The sequence below is a fragment of the Brachyhypopomus gauderio genome, chromosome 10 (genome assembly GCF_052324685.1).
Source record: "Brachyhypopomus gauderio isolate BG-103 chromosome 10, BGAUD_0.2, whole genome shotgun sequence".
Lineage (NCBI taxonomy): Eukaryota > Metazoa > Chordata > Actinopteri > Gymnotiformes > Hypopomidae > Brachyhypopomus > Brachyhypopomus gauderio.
Window position 1 is genome coordinate 20,684,791 of NC_135220.1, and position 22,054 is coordinate 20,706,844.

Below are 22,054 nucleotides of genomic sequence, written 5' to 3' on the forward strand. Positions count from 1 at the left end.
TACTTCATCTGTGTTATAATTGGGAGATATGAAAGGACCATCCCCATAAACGCTTTGTCACTCTGTACTTCTTAAATCTGACATTTGCTATCAAGTAAACACTATCACTCACTAGATGTTTTAATGGGTTTTAATCTGCCGTGTGTTTCCTGTTCTGAGAGCATTTCCCTCCATCTGTGTTCTACAGCTATAGAAACCAAATAAAGATGTTTTAAGCCCTCAGGCGTGTGTCCTTTGAGGTGTGTTGTAGTTTCTGACCTCTTTATGCTAACAGCTCTACTGAGTGGGATGTTTGAACTGCTATGAACTTTGAACTTTCGAGAGAGACTGAAAGAGAACAAGAGGGAAAGAAAATGTATAGGAAACACGGTCCCCTTACGTATTAAAGTCTCTTTTGGTGCCCCCTCCTTCCTGCACTCTTTCTTTCTCTTTCCTCTGTTTTTGTCCCTACCTCTCTATCACTCTCTCTCATTCCCTCCCTCTGTCTCGCACTCTACTTCTGTCTCCCAGTCGCTCTCTCTCTCGCTCTCTCGCTCGCTCAATTCAAATTCAGATAGCTTTATTCAGAAAGCCATGAGTTACAATTTAAAAACTACTGCCATGGCAATTCTCTGAATAATTAACATAAAGTCCAATATATATATATATATATATATATATATATATATATAAACCTTAAACATGTATGGTATCACAGATTCAAAAAAATAAATAGAATATATAATATATATCAGATTTGTTTAGGATTCTGGTTGATTGTTTTCTCTAAGGGTGTCATAGTTATAAAGGTTATATATTTTAGCAATTTCTCCTAAACACATACAATCTCTCTCTCGCTCTCTCTCTCTTTCTCTCTCTCTCTTTCTCTCTCTCTCTCTTTCTCTCTCTCTCTCTCTCTCTCTCTCTCCTCCCCCCCTCCCTCCCCTTGTCTCTCTCGGTGTCCTTGCTGTCGGTCTGTCTGGCTGCTGTGTGTGTTGAGCAGCTCCTGAGAACAGGTCTCTGGCTGCAGAAGAGAGATAGACCTCCTTCCCATCTATTATTATGGGATGGAGCTTCCCATCCTGACAGACTGGGACCTGTATCCTATTCAACTCTCTCTCTCTCTCTCTCTCTCTCTCTCTCTCTCTCTCTCTCTCTCTCTCTCTTTACCGCTCTCTCCCACTCTCTTTCCTCTTTCTATCTGAGGAATACTCTTCTCACTGCCGAAGCGTTCGTCCTCTCTGATTCGTTCACCAATTCTGGACAGGCGATTTTGCGTAAAATAGCTATAGAACAGCTAGCATGGAGAGAGATGGTCAACTTAACTGACAGGATCTCTCATCTCAACTGGGATTTTTTAAAGCTTCTTTTGAGCTCGTGTCTACTGTCTGTTTGTTTGTTTGTTCGTTCTATAGATATATGTTTAAGGTTGTTATTTTATATTTTATTTTACATACAGTGTCCATTATTGCCCTCTAAAAACTAAATGTAATTTAAATATGTTTTTCATTTCCGTTATTTTGTTTATTCGGTTTTCGAGTGCAGGACTGTTTTGGCTGTGTCGCAGTCTGGAGTGGGTATGTGTCTGTGTTGGTGTCTGGAGTGAGTATGTGTCTGTGTTGGTGTCTGGAGTGAGTATGTGTCTGTGTTGGTGTCTGGAGTGAGTATGTGTCTGTGTTGGTGTCTGGAGTGAGTATGTGTCTGTGTTGGTGTCTGGAGTGAGTATGTGTCTGTGTTGGTGTCTGGAGTGGGTATGTGTCTGTGTTGGTGTCTGGAGTGAGTATGTGTCTGTGTTGGTGTCTGGAGTGGGTATGTGTCTGTGTCTCTGTCTGGAGTGAGTATGTGTCTGTGTTGGTGTCTGGAGTGAGTATGTGTCTGTGTTGGTGTCTGGAGTGGGTATGTGTCTGTGTTGGTGTCTGGAGTGGGTATGTGTCTGTGTCTCTGTCTGGAGTGGGTATGTGTCTGTGGCGTGTCTGGAGTGGGTATGTGTCTGTGGCGTGTCTGGAGTGGGTATGTGTCTGTGGCGTGTCTGGAGTGGGTATGTGTCTGTGTCGATGTCTGGAGTGGGTCTTTGTCTGTGTCGGTGTCTGGAGTGGGTATGTGTCTGTGTCGGTGTCTGGAGTGAGTATGTGTCTGTGTCGGTGTCTGGAGTGGGTATGTGTCTGTGGCGGTGTCTGGAGTGGGTATGTGTCTGTGTCGGTGTCTGGAGTGGGTATGTGTCTGTGGCGGTGTCTGGAGTGAGTATGTGTCTGTGGCGGTGTCTGGAGTGGGTATGTGTCTGTGGCGGTGTCTGGAGTGGGTATGTGTCTGTGGCGGTGTCTGGAGTGAGTATGTGTCTGTGTCGGTGTCTGGAGTGGGTATGTGTCTGTGGCGGTGTCTGGAGTGGGTCTTTGTCTGTGTCGGTGTCTGGAGTGGGTATGTGTCTGTGGCGGTGTCTGGAGTGGGTATGTGTCTGTGGCGGTGTCTGGAGTGGGTCTTTGTCTGTGTCGATGTCTGGAGTGAGTATGTGTCTGTGTCGGTGTCTGGAGTGGGTCTTTGTCTGTGTCGGTGTCTGGAGTGGGTATGTGTCTGTGGCGGTGTCTGGAGTGGGTATGTGTCTGTGGCGGTGTCTGGAGTGGGTCTTTGTCTGTGTCGATGTCTGGAGTGAGTATGTGTCTGTGTCGGTGTCTGGAGTGGGTCTTTGTCTGTGTCGGTGTCTGGAGTGGGTATGTGTCTGTGGCATGTCTGGAGTGGGTAAGTGTCTGTGGCATGTCTGGTGCTTGTTTTATGTGGCCAGGGCCCATGGGTCCCTCCTCAGATTCACAGTGGAGGATGGTACGGACGCCATGACAGAATGTGGACAGTACAGACAGGAACATCACCCTTCACTTCATTTACTTTACAGCTATAAGAATCCAAAAAATTATTTTTCCCCTTTTTTTGGACTCCTTTGTTGTGTTCATGGTCTTACAGCTCTGGAGAGATGGTATTGGTGATGGTTGTCATCGCATTGATTTTGTGTAGTATTTATTATTCATCGTTGACTATTATATTTTTGTTGTTGTTGTTATTAATAGTAATAATGTGTGATTGTGATTTAGTTTTTTCACTGTTGAGTGACTAAACTGGTTTGGGAATTTGTCATATAAAGGGTTAAATTTCAAGTGACCATGAACATGAAAGGGTTAATGAGTCTGAGAATTCTTAGTTGCCAACTCCCAGGCAGGCCAGTAAGTGTGTAACTGGACTGACGTTTGTGCTGGGTAGGGCGTGACTGACTGGCGTTTGTGCTGGGTAGGGCTTGTGTGTCTCCCCTGGCTCTAGCTCCACTCCTCCTCCCAGCTCTGTGGTTAGCCCCGCCCCTCTTCATCACATGACTTCTCTGAAAATCCCCCCTCCCACTGTTTCCCCCCATGTTTCCAGTAAATTGCTTGAAAGGAGGGGGTGAGTCAGAGCAGCTTCCCTTCAACCACAGCTTGTTAAAGAATTTGTCAACGTGGACTCCAGGGTGCCCCCCCCTCCTCCTTGCAATAGATTTGAATTTTTTTTCCCTTCTTTCTTTGGACCGGTCTCTGGGTCGGATTACGTCAGGCACCCATAATCACTTAACTTCCTGTGACACATTGTAAAAAGAGAGGGAGAGAGAGTGAGACAGGGAAGGAGAGGGAGAGGGAGAGGGAGAGAGGGGGAGAGAGAGAGAGGGAGGGAGCGAGAGAGGAAGAGAGAGAGCGGAAGGGAGGCAGAGAGGGAAGAGAGGGAGGGAGAGAGAGAGTGAGTGAGAGAGTGAGTAAGCATGCGAGTGCAGTTGTGATGGTCTGTGACGTGTGTGTGTGTGTGTGTGTGTGTGTGTGTGTGTGTGTGTGTGTGTGTGTGTGTGGCTGGAAACACGTCTGCCTGGCTATACATAATTCAGAAAAAAATGAAGAGCAGAGTGACTGATAACCCATTAATTATTTTTGTTTGTATTAAATTCCTTTTACCAGTTTCACCAAACTAGATTTTTTTGTGGATCTTGGCCAAATACATATTTGTTTGTTTTCAATGTAAAATGAGTCCCCAGCTTTCACATTCACATTTCACATCACGTTTAAATCTTTTCCCAAATACTGATAAGTCCACTGAATCCTCTATGTAATCTTCGGCATTAAGGTTAATTACCTCAATGTATTTCTGATCATTTCATAGGGAACCTGCTGCCAGTGTGTGTGTGTGTGTGTGTGTGTGTGTGTGTGTGTGTGTGTGTGTGTGTGTGTGTGTGTGTGTGTGTGTGTGTGTGTGTGTGTGTGTGTGTGTGTGTGTGTGTGTGTGTGTGTGTGTGTGTGTGTGTGTGTGTGTGTATTTATATCAGCATTAAGTTAGTGTTCAAATGCAGTATGGTGACGAGAGGCGGTTTATTCAGTGCCAGATCAGAGGTGGCCGTGTGCTTTTTTCCCCCTGTGGTCTGCTTGCGTCAGTCAGTAAGTCTGTGTGTCTGTGTGTCTGCCTACAAGAGCCTGCTGTAACTCACACTCCTTCCACACTGATGACACACTCCATGGCTAAAAACAATCTCTTTTTTTTTATTTGTGTGGAAAATAGTTTGAGGTTTTTGGATAAGAGTGGAGCCGGGCCAGTGTGCTGAGACTGAGGTGTCAACATCACGCTGGACATGACGAGGGGTTTCTCTTTTATCAGGGATGAAACGGACCCACCTCAGGAAGTTGACCAAGGTTAAATTTAGTAGCTCTCTCGTAACTGACGAAAAAAACCCTTCGTGTTTTAGATCGGCTATGAGAGCTATTAAACGGTGTCAATTGAATACTAAATGCTGAAGGAGATGTGCTGAAATGCTGAAATTTATTTGAGATTTTAGGTCAGTTATTAGAGATCTACTCAATTCAAACCTCAAACGCTGGCGCCATTTGATTCTCACAGGCCATCTGAACAATAAACAAAAACAAACTTCACACTGGTTTATACTGGTACCAGTGACTACTGAACAAGTACAACACAAACTCTCTTCAGAAAGAAATAAGGGGGGGGGGGGGGGCTCAAAAAGAAACTGCTGATTTGCGCCAAACTTGAATCAAAAGCTGAGGCTCAACCCATCGTTTTAAAGACTGGTGCGCTTTTGACAAGATCTGCTAAACATAATTGCTGGGAAGCCCTGCCCTCGGGGAGAAGTGGGTGGGTGCCTGCAAGAGAGACTGGTGGTGGTGGTGGTGGTGGTGGGGGGGGGGGGGGTCACTTACCAAATGGTAATTTTCCATGATGAGCCAAAGTGGTAAAAAGAGAAGGGGATAAGCATCTATTATGAATTATGAATGTACATGATGTGTATTGGGTTACAACACCTTTAGAAACACCGTGAATACACCCAGAGCTCTAGAAGGCGTGTGAAAGAATGATGCAAATGTTGACCAAGAGAGAAGTAATAGGGTGTGTGTCTGGGGGGGAGGACTTGTGACTGGGCATGAATGCTGTGATTTAGTCCCGACATTACTCAGCAGTTTCTCGTGATCAGTAAAAGCTTCGTAGTCATGTGTCGTGTGTTCGTATCATGAGTGGGCACAGATGGATGAATGTGGCTCTTTCACGTTGCTCTTTTGTGGCGTGTCTTTGCCGCTGCAGTCAAGATCCAAGCTGGTCATGCTGTCAGACAGATAAACAAAAGACATTCCTGTCCTTTGAGTAACAGACATTCCTCCTTAACTGCACTAACATCGGCGGTAGCCATCACCGTATCCGATGAAGAGAGAAGGAGAGGAGGAGTGGAACGGAATGGATGCAGCTGTTGCTATGTGTAATCGCAGCCTTTGTGATTGGGCAGAAATAATTCAGAATTTTAAAGTTTGACCAATCAAAGCACAGCTGTGTCCGTTGGCTCTGGACCCCTCCCTCCTGTCCCCTGCCAGCTTTACTTGGACTGATTTAATGTCCATATTAGGTTCAATTTTGTCAAATCCCCTCCCACCACCAAACCCAGAGAGTCCTCGAGTTTCAATGGCTTTTATGTCCTTGAGTCTGATCAGATGCATTGCATATTATAAATGAATTAAAGATGGTCCCATTGTTCCATAGGATCAATACATGATTTACATAAACATCCATCAGTAATCCTGCCATTCTAAAACAAGCATTTTCTTATTTCATCACTGGAAATTAGTATTTATGAAATTTGTATAACAAGGAATGTTTACAAAAGCATTTAGTTCTACCACAAAAAGCCTTTAAAACACAAATGTTTTGAATTTGAAATATCCACACACTGTGATATTAAATTTAATATGTATTTCCAAACAGGAAGATCAGAACCTGTAATGATTTTTGCTATTAAATAGCTCTTTATATATTTCTCCTGGAAAATTGTCTAAAATAAACAAGGAACAGCAGAAAGCTTCACAGTGAGCACACCCTAGAAATTAAATACTGCAGGTTAACCATATCATTTTGTATTCCTAAGTAACCATCAAAAGAGTCCTAAATCACTCACCAAAACTCACCTGTGTTTGCCAGTATTTTATTGCTTCCCTGTACTTTTTAGTTTCCTTAATAATATGATGAAATAAACGTGCAGGCAGGAAAGAATGTCTACACACCCTCGACCGCTCAGACTGAATCTTCCTGTTGCATTAAAGTAATCTCAATCCTCCTCTCCTCATCAAAGGTGTAAGCAGAAAACATCCATGTTTTTACAGTGAAGGACACTTTTGTGAGATTGCAAAGCTGTCTTTGTAGATATTTGAAAGGCATGTCTGACTCACTGAAATGACCTAGGAGTCTGGTCTTGCTCTGCACCCACCCAGTTGTAATGGAATGTTAAAATGTTCATGGAGCTATCTGGTAAGGGTTAATGGATTTTAATTAATTGGGGCTATTTTTGATTTGTATTTGCATCAAATAATCTTAGAACACTGATAAATCTTAGAAAAATGAAATGTAAATGTGAAATGTTTATTATGAAATGGTTTGAGGTATTCATCTCCTCCAGTCATAAGATATTTAGCAGTGTGGTTTAAAGCAATTACGACTGTGTAAGCTGTTAAAGGGCTTTTGTGAAGTGTTTTAGTTCTGCCCAAACATCTAGCAAAGACCCCTCCTTATTTAATAGAGTTAAGAAAAATCATAAAAAAATACCTTCAGCATTCTTGAGTCCTGCACAGAGAGGTTGAATGGTTGGATTGAGTACTGGATAATCTCCAGCACCAGTGACACCAGAACCTCCTTCACCTCTCACACTTACTTTCATGGACTCAGAGTTATTATGTACTTTCCTCCTCCTCATTACGTCTAATTTAACCTTCTCTCATTTATCAGATTATCTTGCTGCAATTTTTTTTATTTTAATCAATTGCATTGCACTTATTATATTTTACTGTCCTGTCTTGTGCTGAAATCTCTTTCTGTTTTAAAATGTGCTTTTATAATACTTACAAATTTAAATAGAAGAAATTAATTGAGTTGGATGAAAGATTATTTAAATAACTGAGTATGCACACAGTTTTAGTCATGATGAAATATCTAAAAAGACAGATTCAAACGTGTTCATGGTTTTAGCAGTGGCGTAGGTAAAGTATTGTCTGTGCCATAGAGTAATAGTACATTATAGTCCATCAGTTATTTCCAGAATGTTCTTGGAAAAGCAGGAAAAGCAGTAGATGCACTCACCCGTCTCCAGTGTGAAGTGATGGAACATCTCACTGATCAGGAGGCTAGAACACTGCTGTCAGATTTAAATTCATGCATAGTTTTTAATTCACCAAAAAATAAAAATCAAGCTAGTCACAAAATGATAGCTTAAGATCTGAAAACCACTGAATAAACTACCGATTAACAACTGAAAAAAACAATGACTAATTATTGAATAACTCTGAGAGGGTTTGATGTACTTTTTTCTTGTACAAAAGATTTTTTTAATTTACTAATCAACTTCCAAACTTTTATCAATTATTGATTTATGTTTAATGTATGTACAATTATTCTGCACATTTTAAGCTTTAAAAAAATGTTTTTTAAAGTATCTTGCTTTGAAAATAAATGGAATGATAATGGATGAATAAATCAAGTATTGAAATATATGCCGATATCACATTATACTATATTAGATGGTCTATATTAGATGGTTATAAAAAATAAAAACTGCCCAAATGGGGCATGCTAGAAAATGTTGTCAGAGGTTTGAGAATTAAATGTAAAGTTGTTTAAAAGATTACCCCTACAAGATCAAATTTTGCACAATATTCTTTTATATATGTCCAAATGCAGAACATTTTTCGTGTGTAAATAATTTTATAATTATAATTAGTTATTAATTTAAACTACAAAAAGACAATTTAATTATTTTTAACATTTTAACTTCGGGGTGGACTTTATTGTGGTGATTTGTTACACAAAATGTTTTGAAAACATTTTCACTGTCCATATAAAACTAATATTGAGTAATTAATTATTTTAAATATTATTTTATGTTTTTTTCTGGTTTATTTTTAACAAATGTATTAAATGGGTCTGCTTTTCCTTGTGTATCCATATATGATGATGCACACAGTGTAAATGTATTCTTGTCATCTCATTCTTACCAGATTTCCAGATACACACGCACACACACAAACCTTGGTGACAACAATATCAGTAATTATATTTGTAATAATGGTGGTAAAAAAATATCACTATAAGCTTTTATTACCAAGACAAAGTGTAGATGATGGAGAGAGGTGGATTTCTCAGGACACTGGACGCTTCTGTTTTTAAACTCTGCCATCTTTTTTCTTTTCATTTTTAGTATATTTTTAAAGCCATATTCTCTCTCTTTTTCTGGATAACTGTAACTTGGATATGTACAACTTTTAATTACAAACATGTAGGCATTTAAGCTGTAATGTTCCTTCCTTTAAATATTTGCCTCTAACTCTCTCCAAATGTATAATAACATATGTTGGTTCCAGAATGCAGCCATTTTGTGGATGTCTATTATTAAAATGTACTATTATAAATGTATATATTATAAATAAGTTGTTTTCAGTGTCATAATGTTCTTGAATTGTCATTTCCTCATCCTTGTGCTTCCCCATTGTGTTTTTCCCTTTCTACATCCCAGATCCCAAATCCACTCTTTGACTTGGAAGAAGTAACATGTGGACATTTTCTGGAGCCTTTCTGGAGCTTTTTAGAGGCATAATGATTGTTGGGGCATGGATAAAAAAACGGAAACTCAGGTGAGTGAACACTGTAGCTAACGCCCAGTCATGTCCTCATAGACAATGAGGCTTTCTTTGATTCTCATTGCTGTGGTTGGGATTTATTATGAGTTTGAGATTGGGGGGAAATTACCTGTTTTTGAAAAACAATGCATATCTAAAAAAAAATACATTGCAAATCTATGAAAGGTTTGCTGCCTTTGGATACCAGCAAAGCTATTCAGACTCAACTGTGTGTAAGTCATTAAAAGAGGCAGCCATTTTGTGTTTTATTGCCCTCCATTTTGTGAAGGCTGCAGCTGCGCTGTCCTCAGCAGGCAGGCGCTCCTGTTGAGGCTCCAGGGTCACGTGTTTAGAGTTAGGGTGCAAAACACTGGAATGTGTGCTGAACAGATCGCTCACAGTCTACTGACACCTGTACAGTTCTCGAAAACAATTTTCTTCTCATCTGTTTTTGCTGTTGTCAGTAAGCTAGGCCGCTGAGCACAGCTACATCAAAGGTAGTGAAAAATATAGATATTTTTCTGTTTTATTTACATCTTAAAAGTGTAAGGCTGACATTGATTTTGTATTATATCAGTTATTGGTTATTAAATATGTTGATAAGTTTGCCCGTTTCTCATAACCTTATTAGCATTTGTCTCTGCTTTTTAACCGAGACTTTTCCCAAAGGCAGAAAAAACCCTTTAGGTCAGAAGTCCATATCAAAAAGCTGAAGCTGTAAATGGCACCTCAGGACCTAATGTGGCCTCTTCACGCACACACACACACACACACACATCGAGTCCCAGGTAGAGTGGCTGTACTGAGCCTCTGTCACAATGGCTCACTATTTCTCTGTTTCTGCTAAATACAGGGTTAGAATAATCAGAAAGTACTTAACTACACTTTGCTTGTGTCTGAGTGTTTAATGCTAATTGGGCTGCCTCAGTTTCTGAACACTCTTCCTTGCCAAACGTGGAGACCAGGTGAGACGTGAGACGTGAGATGTGTTCCCATGAGCACTAGCACACTAGTCTCTCTAGGTGAGTCTAACATTACGCAGTCTCAGACGTTTCATGCTTATCCGGCTCCCAAACTGTGATTAACATCGTATCAGGTTCAAGCTGTTTCAGTGAATCAGCGAATACAGTTTCATTTTATTACATACAGAGCGGGATTTCATGACGGAATGTGACATATTCATAGAATGAAAAAAAATATTCAATGCACAGTGTAATTGAACCCAATATTAGATGTAATCAGAGCCCGGAAAGAATTCTGCTTGTTTGAGCAAGATCATAATTTCTCGTAAGGTCAACTTGGTGAAACGCTTAAATAGGGAAAGCATAACTTATCTATAAACTATTGAAGATATGTCCAGTTCACTTATATATATTCTATTATTTATCTATCCATATTTATTTTTGATCAGTACTTTTCATCTTTCTGCTTTACAAATATTTTTTTCTCTGTCTCTGATTAGTGTCTTTTAAAATCATATTTAAAAATAAATCTAGAAATTGCTCATCATGATCTCAACAGGGTAATGCAGCAGAATTACAGTGAAATATAATTTTCATTAACGCATGTACTGATTAAGGTCCAGGATTCTTTGTGTATAAAAGCCTCCTTGAGTATCTGGCTAATTAGCTACACTTCCCACACAATACGCATATCTCTGTCTGACAGAACGCAGAGTGAGTGATCTGTGTTTTTGTAGTGCCTTCAGCATTAATCATTTACCACAATATATATTGTGCTACACATACAAAGACACTGCAGCTTGGTAGGTAATCCAGACAATGCAGAGTTTCCTTGATTCAGTCATGACTGCCTGTTTTTGTCCATCGTGTTATGGGAAGGAAGGCAGTAATGAGAGCATACAGAGTGATTTTAGACTGATGGAGCACCAGGCATCAAACCACCCCCCGTGCTGCCTTTCATCATGACCAGGCAGGGCCCGTGACTCACTAGCAACCAGACTGGGACCACAGCCATAACTGATTTCAGTTTACTTGTAGTCTGGGACTCAAAAGTGCTGACAATAGAGGAGGCAAGATGACACATCTGCCGGTGTCTCCTGGGCCCGACTGCCCACCCCCAGTTGGGGCTTCTCACCACCCTCCCTGCCTGGTCTGGAGACTCTGCACATCCACTACTTTACTACCTTCATTCCTTCACTGAGCCCATGGTTTTTCTATGTGACCCTGTGACCCCTGTGACCCCGTGACCCCCATCCCAGCTCATGTGGTCCATAGGTTGTTCAGCCATGTCCGTCTGGTTTGGTGGTGTGTCATAGCGTTTGGGCCTTAGAGTGAGTCTCCCACCATGAAGGGCCCCTTCCTCATGCACAGTGGCGGGCTGCTCCCGCAGATTCGTTGGGTGGAGGCCCCTTAGTTGGAGATTAAAGTTAGTGAATAATAAAGCTCTGAGCTTGGCATCTCGGTCCCCTTCTTTATGAGCACATGGTGGGCTATGTGACTGAGTGAATGACTGGATGTCTGTCTCTCTCTCTCTCTCATCTAGAAGCTGTTTGTGATCGTTACTTTCAGCAAGTACATAGTGGAGCAGATGGTGGCCCTCATAGGGTGAGTAATTCAAGCCATTGACTTCTATCGGGGGGGCCCATGCACAAATGGAAAGGAGCATATACACGTGCATATATAGCTTCTACGTGAGTGTGTGCATGTGGCTTCTGTGTGTGCTTGTGGCTTCCGTATGTGTGTGTGTGTGGGTGGGTAAAACTCCGTGATGTACAGCAAACCTGAAAGATGGAAGCTGCTCAAATGTGCCTTTGCTTTAGGTTCTGTTACACACACACCCACACACACACACACACACACACACACCTTTTTTCATGGGTTTTACACCGAAGGAAATGAATGTAACAGCCTCTTATAGTCTCCTTGGTGGGTTGCTAGGTAGTCCAGATATACAATAGCTTGGTGTTGTTTCCGGAGCTCTGTGTTTTGGCGAGAAGGGGGCTGTGGTAATCTAGATTGAGGGCCCCCAGGTGAATGACCCAGAAGGTTCTAGGAAGCGTTCACGTGAGCGAAGAGTATGCCTCTGACTTCTTCTGCCGTTTAAGGTTTGACTGGAGGGTTGATGTATGACTCTCCTAGCACAGGTTGGTCTAGGGTGTGTTAGGCTGTGGAGGGTGTGGATGTTGGAGTGTACCCAAGCCTGAGTGATGACTACAGATGGGGCAGGGTCTCTGTCACGGGCCTGTGGCCTGTGGGTCCTTTCATCTCCCCGTATCACACCCATCCAGAACACGCGCTTCTGCATACAAAGAGTCCATAATAGCTCAGCGGTCGACAGTGACTATATGTATGTGTGTACCCCATGCACAGTCATGGGGATGTATGGTGCATGTATGGGGGAAAGATAGAGGTGTGTGTGTGTGTGTGTGTGTGTGTGTGTGTGTGTGTGTGTGTGTGTGTGTGTGTGTGTGTGTGTGTGTGTGTGTGTGTGTGTGTGTGTGTGTGTGTGTGTGTGTGTTTGCTTACATATATGTCATATATGTGAAAGAGATGCAGGGTTTATGTATATGAAAGAGAGATACAGAGAGAGAAAGTGTGTGTGAGAGAGAGAGATAAGGGGCGGGGTGGTTTCCTGTCTTCAGGAAGCTTCATCCTGTAGTCCTTTGCCCACACGTGTGGTGGTTGTTGTGCTGTACGGAGGCCTGGTGCCACAGAAGGCCGATCTTTCAACCGGCAGAGGTGTATTCGTGGGTGACGGGTCCTGTTTGTGGTGGTGCGCTGTTCGAGAGGGATGTTCTCAGACACCTGTCTCTGGGGACAGCCCCTCCCCCGCCCTGCGCTCTGGGTCTCACAGGGCCAGGTGCTGGTGCGAGCTCACACACAGATTGCATCAGCTCGCCGCACATGAGGCACGAGCACGCTTGTTTCTCTCTTCCCCTCCAACATGCTGATGCTGTAGGGAAATTTTTTGAAATCTGGTTCCAATGAAACAAAAAAACTTCTGGTTTCCTAGCATTCTATCCAAGTACTTATGACTAAGTAGAGATCAGCAGATTCGTTATTTATGGTGTTGTTTTCAGGGCTTATTGTGCCACTTGGAAGGGCCGACGTGTGTTTTTAAGGTTGGTGAGCCGCACGTGTCCGCTGAAATCTGTAGTGGTTCCACATTAGAGTTTGTCATAGTTGAAAATGTAAAGTAAATATGTAGGCAAGGTGATGTGAGTTTACAATTAAAACAAGAAAAGGTGGGTTTGTCCTGTGTGTGTGTGTGTGTGTGTGTGTGTGTGTGTGTGTGTGTGTGTGTGTGTGTATCCCTGTGAGTAAAATGCAGAGATGAACGTAGTGTTTGGATCTTGGTCATTTTACATATTTGTGTGTTTATGCTGTGTGTGTAAGTGTATAGAAACCTAAAGATAAAGCCAGTGAAACTGACTCGCGTAGACCTGATAGGTACTATCAACCACAGACACACCGACAGACCTTCTTCTAGTGAAATGAGAAGTTTCTCTTTATCTCAGAAGATCTGCTTTGACAGAGCAAGTTTCCAGTTTTCACATTTTTGTAAATGGCCTTTTCCCCTTGCAGATGTGTGTATGGTTTTAAGGTTGTTCCGCTGGGTTTGATCTCTCTACACAAACGTCCCTCTCTCCTGTCCCCTACAGCCCACAGTCCTGCTGTTGGCCCTCCCAACAACGTAAATCCACCTCCTCTTTTACCACATATTCATATTTGGCACAACAAACCCAGCTATACGCTTATTTGCCTTCCAGGACAGTTTTGCAGCTATAGCCAGATGTTTGTAAATATTTTGCAGACAACATTTAAACAAAATATTGTTACAAATGAAGTATTGTATCACCTCTATGTAACCCGAACTTCAGCAGTAAATGCTATGTTGTTAGCTTCTGAATGAGCTTTGCCTGTACACTCTTTATATATACTTATAAGTGCAAGTATCCGGTTCAGATTTAAAATCTGAGGTGAGTACCAAAATAGTGTTTTATTTGCTAATGTGGCCATATTAGCAAAGAAGTGACACTTGCCATGATACAGTATTGTAAACAGTTCACGTGAGGTATGTAGTGTAAACACAGTGTCCTGAAATTGTTTCAGAACCACTACTCATGAGACCTGCAGTTCCCTAATCTCACACTGCGTTCTTATTCCCCTGATGTCTAGCTCTAGAGGAGGAAGCACCTCACGTCACATATAGTGGGAGAAACATAGAACAGCTAGAATAACTTATAGAGATTGTTAATATCTGTAGCATATTTTTTAAAATGTTTTTAATTTGTTGCATTTTTGTCTTGCTTTTCGGAACATAAATGGAACTGTGCAAATGACATTCCTTGTACAATTTAAAAAATTTATTCTGTACTATAAATGTTAATACTGCTAAATAATATCTTTGAATGGTGCTGTGGTTGTGTGGGTGAGGGGGTTCAGGCTTGTGTGTTGGGCTGCGTGTAGCGAGGGTCCCTCTAGCTCCAAATGGACACCAAGACCTCGGCTTCCTCTGACTCTGTTTCTTATATTAACTCACTGGAATTACACTGCTTCTTGTGTTTTATAGTCCAACAAAATAATAAATCAAATTTGAAATAAAAAGATTACATTTAAAAAATTTGCATTTATTCATTCATATATATTTTGTTGGTTTTCCCCTTTGGATGTGTAACTGTAACATTAATGTTTCGAGTCAATACAGACTAAGTTTATCATTTGTAGCAGAAGTGTAAAGATCATAATGTCAGATGTTGGTGAGACTTTTGTGTAGCAACGCACTGGTTAAAACAACTCCCAGGCAACGTGTTTAAAGATGTGCAGCTCTAAACAAACGTCTGTGATAGAAGAAATATGTTTCTATTTTGGTATCACAGCTATGTGGATATGATTTAATATAATGATATAAGAGAATAATTTAATATTAAAAATTTACCTTTCAGGATTTTGCAAAGCTTACTTGTCTTTTCTTAAAAGTAAATGATAACCCCATAAAACTGCGTACCACTGATATGATATAAAGTGCGTTCTTAAATGTGTAGTTTTTGGCAAGATCTCAATAGCCCCCCCCCCCCCCCCACCCCCCCCCCCTTTAAATGCTTTAAAAGTTTTTTTTTTGTTTTTATTATTATTTTTTGTTTTTTATTTATTTTTATTTTTTACATATTAGATGGAACTACCGGTAATGTGTTCATTCACACACACACACACACACACACACACACACACACACACACACACACACACACACACACACACACACACAGATAGATAGATAGATAGATAGATAGATAGATAGATAGATAGATAGATAGATAGATAGATAGATAGATAGATAGATAGATAGATAGATAGATAGATAGATAGATAGAAGATAGATAGATAATTCTACATAATGAAACCGTTATTAGAGAAGGTATTCAGGAAGCAAGCCCAAGTGTTAACCAGGGCATATGTAAATGGCAGAGTTACTAACTGTGGTACCGGTCCTGTCTACACACAGCAGGGAACCACAGAGAAGTACTGAGCATGACTCCATTGTAATGTAGCATTCAGGTTACTGTCTCATACCAGAAGGGCTCAGCTCAAAAAGAGAAATTAGTATTCTAAGATTCAAGCCACTAATAGCATTTTGCCCCACAAAGAATAGGGACATTTTTTTAAGCAAAATGTTAATGTTACAAATTAGATGTTTATGCACTGAACCTAGCACAGTCTTGTCCTTATGTCTTTCTTTTAGTAGAGATTTACAGTTTGCATTTAACTTGATTAAAATGTTATCCCAGCAGACCCACACAAATGATACTGATAACACTACTACTAAACTCTGTTATCCCACAGCTTTTGACAGCAGCGTGAACAAACAGTAGGAAATGTTCATCACATATATGCCAAAGTCATTCCAAGCGTGTCTGTTCTGTATAAAGCCACTATGAAGAGGGTCACTGCAGTCAGAATTGCTGCAGGGTAATAATCGAGAAGGCATCAGACTTCCATGTCATGGCTAATCTGGAGAACCGATCTGTGTTTTAGTCTGGTTCCTCCTTCCTCTCTAATTAGAAGTGATTCTGAGACCTCCTGTGACACCATTCTCAGATGATTACTGGAAGCTCTGTCGTGTTCAATCAGAGAATTAATCCTCAAACAGTCCATGATTTGACGTTACTGTACGCCTTGGCCTTTCAGCCTTTGATCTCCTGTTTGAGAACGTTTTTTTTGGTGAAGCTGGAACGTAGATCATTTTCCTGTCTTTAATTATGTCCATTGATTATATTCAGAGTCAGACTTCCCAGGGGGCTCTGGGGTGATGGGAGCCACTGTGAGGGCCCTTGCTCTCTTCTGGGTTGAGCTTGCGGCCCTATTCAGCTCTAATTTGTGTGTGTGTGTGTGTGTGTGTGTGTGTGTGTGTGTGTGTGTGTGTGTGTGTGTGTGTGTGTGCCTGTGTTGGTGTTGAGAGGGTTGGATGTGTATTTGTAGCATTTGTGTCCATGCATGCAGATGTGCATAGTCATAGTGAAACCGTTTGCCTCAAATAACCCCGACAAACCCAGATCACATCAGTACTGTCGACTTGAGCTCTTTACCTGTCAGTGTCACTCCCAGTATTACCTTTTTAAATGCTAGTTCACCATTTTTTGAAGGTGAGGGCCCCTCATGTGGGCCCGCCTGCTATTACCCAGGAGAGATGCTTCTGTTGATAGTCATGGGCTTACAGCGTGGTCTTCACTGGAAGCCCGAAATTGCTTTGTAAGTGAATGGCGTGGCTACAGAAGAAGTGAAACCTGTGTTAGAGGCTGCGTTTCCATTAGACAGGCCCTCCTGGTGCCCACGGGGCTGCCTTGAAGAACACTATAACATCACATTACCAGGACAAAGCAATCGCATACGGCTCACACTGGCGTGCTTTCTTTGAGGACATTCCTCTAACAGTGGGGGTGGTGGTGGTTGGGGGCAGGACAAAGGAGCAAGGCCATCCCATCAGAATGAGTGATGGCAGCAGGCAAGGATGGCAGAGGTGGGGCGACGGAGCGATAGAGACGGAGAGGAAGAGAAGAACAGATGGTGAAGAGGAGGGAAACTCTGCTGGGACAGTGCTGTAAATGGAGGTGACTTCTGCCTGGCTGGAATCGCTGACTAATGCTCAGGCCTGCCTGGCTGGAATCGCTGACTAATGCTTGGGTCCTGATTGAAGGCCGTGCAGGTAGTGTGAATGTTGAGGCAGCTTCATGTCGACGGGTTCTGCAGCATTAACGAGAGTGAGAGGATTGTGCCTAAACAATGTGGAGTGAATCTCATTAAGCTACTGCCATCGTAGGACCCCTACAAACATTAGAAATCAGTCTGATCAGATCCCCCAACACACATCCACTCATTATCCGTTTCTGCCCGCATTATCAGGCCGCATTGCCAATATACAACGGTTGCTATTCATGACTCTTTACAACTTGCTGTTGTTAGACACAAAGAAAGGGAGCAGCTCAATGTTCTATTTATTCACTTACGTCTGCCTTGCCAGCAGGGTCTACTGCATTGGTCATGGCTAAGGGCAAAGCCACACAGCGATCTAAGGAACAGTCATCTTACAAAGAGCGGATTGAGTTCAACTCTTTCTACAGATCCCAGTGGCACCTCTCACACAGAGGACAGACACACAGACATCAAGAGACGAGTTGCAAACAGAACCGCTCTGTGATGATTTAAATGTGAGTCGTTTATCCAAAGGATGATTTAACATGTCTTTGGGGAAGACGCAGTCACTTCATTGTGCTCGCTTGTAATGAGATTCGCCCAACAAATCCGATAATCTTGCTGACGCGAGGTTGAGTCGTCCGTGAAGTGCCGTTAGTTGTCAGTCTATTCAGCAACATGAGTTCTGATGAGACGAGGCTGAGAAGATAATGTCCTTTGGGTTTATGAGTCGGCACATTTGGTGACTCGCCTCGGCTGTGAGGCAGAGGGCGGGAAACTGAGCCAGCTAGCTGACGGCCTGTCGGAGTGAGAACATGTCGGAGTGGTTTTCGGTGGGGAATGCTGCTTGTGCATTGTTTGGGGTTCTGTTTCTGAAGCCTCTCCAGCACACGGGGTCAGGGCGAGTCACTCTCCAGTGTCGGAAGCAGAAGTCTGAGTCACTGGCCTGGCCAACGCCTCTGCTCCGCGAGACCATGCCGAAACTGCACTACGGCCACTCCGAGGTTTACTGGCAGGATGACAAATTGACCCTACAGGGAGAAAAAAATGGCCAAATGTTTTTTTTTTGCTGTTTTCTCAGAATGTCCAAAAATAAGGCGGATTGTGTCATTGTCGTATATGAGAATTCACATGCTAAGTAATAGGGGAGTTGTCCGCGTGAGGGGAGTGGTGTCTGACCAGGGCGAGCTAGGGTGAACCTCGTTAAAGCTGAACGGGCCTGTTCACTAGAGCACGGAGTATAAGTTACTGCAGCCTAGCTCTGCGTGGTCCGTGACACTGTGACCACACCTTGGTGCACTGTTGTTCCATATCACTTGCTGGTCTTTAAATTGCATATTCAATTTGCCATCAAATGTGTTACAATCTTTATGATTTTCATGATGATTTTGTGTACTTTCAAGGTGACTTTGAGAGTTAAATGGGGGGGGGGGGGGGGGGGGGGGTTAATGCAGTACTTAGATGTGATGGAAAGACAACCCCCCAATCAGAGGAGCAAGCTGAAGAATGCGTGATGCTGAGCCGCACTGCTGCACCATGGCAACCAAGCCAGGACAGGGGGCTAGATGGTACCTACCTGTGTTATGTGACCCTAAGCTCACCCACTTAGTGTGATGCTCTTGTGGGAGATGAAAACAGCCTAAATAACTGAATTACACTGCTCTGGGTTGCTTGTTTGTCTGTTTACTTCATTTCAAAAAATGTTTTCTCTTTGTTTGCGAAATGTGAAAATAAATAAATGAAGCAAAAACATATGCTGCTACCTGCATAACACCATGTACAGATTCTAGATTTCACTTTTCTCATTCATATGATTGTGTGTGTGTGTGTGTGTGAGAGAGAGAGAGAGTGAGAGAGAGAGAGAGAGAGAGAGAGAGAGAGTGAAGAAAGAGATTGTGTATAATGTATTATATGGGTGTAATTGTATATGTGTCTGTGTCTTGCAGGATTTGGGATGTAGACTTTGTGGTTGCAAGTTTGTTTTTGAATAAAGGATGGATTTATGCACGTTGTAATAGTTGTGAAGTACTTGAGGTTTCAGCAGGGCTACTGCTGTCAGGAAAGTGTCAGTGTTTGTGTGTTGGCGGGATGATATCCGCCTTGAAGGTGTGCACGGTTTACCAGCAAACCTGCAAATCACTACCACTGTGCACCGCACAGATCTTCAACTGTACGGCTGCACGGGCTTCTGCATGCACTGCAGCGTACATCTGATCTGTAGAGATCTTGATTACTGTAGTGCATCTCACTTCAATTCAGTTGCATTGTGGTATATGCATTAAAAATGATTAGACAAGGTGAAAATGTCCTACACTAGGTGTTTCAAACTGCTAAAAACACATAGGAAACAACAGTGGCTTTAGAAAAGCTTGTTTTTTGGGTATAAAAGATCATAGATTTTTCAAAACTATGATATAAAATAATGTTACGCTGTGACATCCTGAGAACAATGGAATGGAGACATTTTAAAGGCCTTTTTGTTAGTTTGTGATTATTCGTACGTGTTTATTTATAAATGTGGAGCCTTCACTTGTGTGCTTTTCTCAATGGCCATCTCTGCAAGAACACCTAAGTGTTTCTCTGAATGTGTGTGTGTGAGCGTGCGCACGTGTTTTCATTTGAAAAACGAATTTTCAGTTTCTCACTTTTAGTCATCTTTCACTTTCTGAACAAACAGGGTTTAACTGTTGAATTTTCTGCGAGTCTATATTTGTCCTTTTCTGTGTGCGTGCTGTTTTGAGTGACTGCTGATGATGTAAGCTGTGGCCATGTAGCGCACTTGTAGTTATCACAGAGGTCCAGGGATTTGCTCTTGGAGACGTGTGTTGTACTGACTCATAAGAGTCAGCTCTGAATTTTACTTTACCTAATTCAACAGAGCTGAATTGACATATATAGTCATTTTCCCTTCAATACATTCAAATAATGCATTACATTTTATGTGTAGAATAAATATTTTCCCCAGTGTGGATTATAGGGTGAACTATCTACAAAGTTTATCCTGCAGAGTACACTGTGTAACATATGGGATAGATGTGTGTGGTTAGTCAGGTGAATGCGTGTGTGCAGAGTGCTCATGGTTTTATACCGTAGTATGTTCTGCATCTGCGTCGGCTGCTAAACCAGGATCGATCCAGGCAGGAAAGGAAAGGCGTGACAGGAACCGTCCCTCTCTCAGCCCCCCCAGCTCACCCTGGCCCCCGGGCCCAGCTCCCTACTGCCCCGCTGGACCTCGGCTGTGCCCTCGCCCAGCCCCAGCCCCTGCCCCAGCCCCTGCCCCAGCCCCTGCCCCAGACCCTGCCCCAGCCCCTGCCCCTGCCCCAGCCCCTGCCCCAGACCCTGCCCCAGCCCCTGCCCCAGCCCCAGACCCTGCCCCAGACCCTGCCCCAGCCCCTTCCCCTGCCCCAGACCCAGCCCCAGCCCCTGCCCCTGCCCCTGCCCCTGCCCCTGCCCCAGACCCTGCCCCAGACCCTGCCCCAGACCCTGCCCCAGACCCTGCCCCAGCCCCAGACCCAGCCCCAGCCCCTGCCCCAGACCCTGCCCCAGCCCCTGCCCCTGCCCGAGACCCTGCCCCTGTCCCGTCCGGATCCCCAGTGACTCAGTGAAACCCAGCCAGCGCTCTGCGTTTAGGGTTAATCACACGGTGCTCGGTGGAGTTTTTGGAAAAGATCTGTCTCTTTTAAGAGTGGCATGTCTTAATCATGGGCTACATTTGTGGTGATCAGTTCCCCTCTCAAGCAACCTGCACTTTGTGTTCACGAAGGATCAGGAGCGTTCGAGGTGGCACTTCTCTTTGTCTTCTGTGGTGTTCTAACCGGGGGGTTTGAGCCTCATGGAGATGCTGTATTGTGATGAACATGTGATGTCTGTATACGTGTCAAAAATGCCATAAGCTCAAACAGCTATATATAGTGTATGTATGGGTGCATTTGTGTGGGTGTATAAAGGAGGAAGCCTGACAGAAGCCATCTACATGGTTTGCAGTTTAGAAGTGGCAGAATGATCTGTCGGCTATAATTAGTGAAGGTTTTTCCCTGTGCGTGGTAACCCACGAGGGTACAGATCAGCTCTCCCATGCTGATAAGACTTTTCCAGAATAGGAATGATCTCATCCCCTTTTCTCCATATCCCTTCCCTTTCTTCTTATTCCTTATTTTTCTTTCTTTTTTTTACTCCTGTGTGTGTATGTGTGTGTGTACATGTGTGTGTGTGTGTGTGTGATTAACACCCTGAGTTCGGGGATCTCCATTCAGGACGAAGCCTCGTGGTTTGTTGATGATGTCATCATGAAAGATTCTGGTAACATGGATGTCGTTGTAGTTGATGGACAAAGGATCTGAGGGCATGACTAGGGCCTCGGACATGGTGGAGTAGGACATGGTGGAGTAGGACATGGTGGAGTAGGACATGGTGGAGTAGCCCATCTTAGCTTGTGCTCTGATTAGTTTAAGAATGAAAATGAAAAAGTGTTGATGGGATTGTTTCATGTATTGTACTACTACAAGAGGTAAACCTGCTGCTGATTAAAACCATTTGACATTCACTGGAGTCCTGCACCATTAATGATATGTTTGTATGTGTTGCGTGTGTATGTATATTTGTTTGTATACAGTACCAGTAAAATATTTGGACACACCTACTCTATGTTTGTTTGTTTTTTAACTGTTATATACATTTTAAAAAACAGGGAATGTGTCAAACCACGTGATCTCACACGTGATTGTGCTGTGGTAAATGCTACCTGAGGTCTTGGATTCGTTGAAT

The 22,054-nt window shown here is 42.8% G+C and overlaps 1 protein-coding gene across 18 annotated transcripts in view; it reads left to right on the forward strand.

Moving 5' to 3' along the window:
* Positions 1-22,054, forward strand: part of LOC143525930 (uncharacterized) — a 47,588-nt gene that overhangs the window by 20,884 nt on the left and 4,650 nt on the right. For 16 of the 18 annotated variants that reach the window (XR_013133780.1, XR_013133767.1, XR_013133770.1 and 13 more), the window contains 3 exons: positions 9,035-9,152; positions 11,643-11,704; positions 13,762-14,415. Coding sequence is in view for 1 of the 18 variants with exons in the window: in XM_077020410.1 (XP_076876525.1) it covers positions 9,035-9,068 (34 nt within the window). In the remaining 17 variants the exon portion in view is untranslated. Of the gene's footprint in view, positions 554-9,034; positions 9,153-11,642; positions 11,705-13,761; positions 14,416-22,054 lie in introns of those variants that run through there. The other 2 variants (XR_013133771.1, XR_013133779.1) reach the window with 2 other exon arrangements.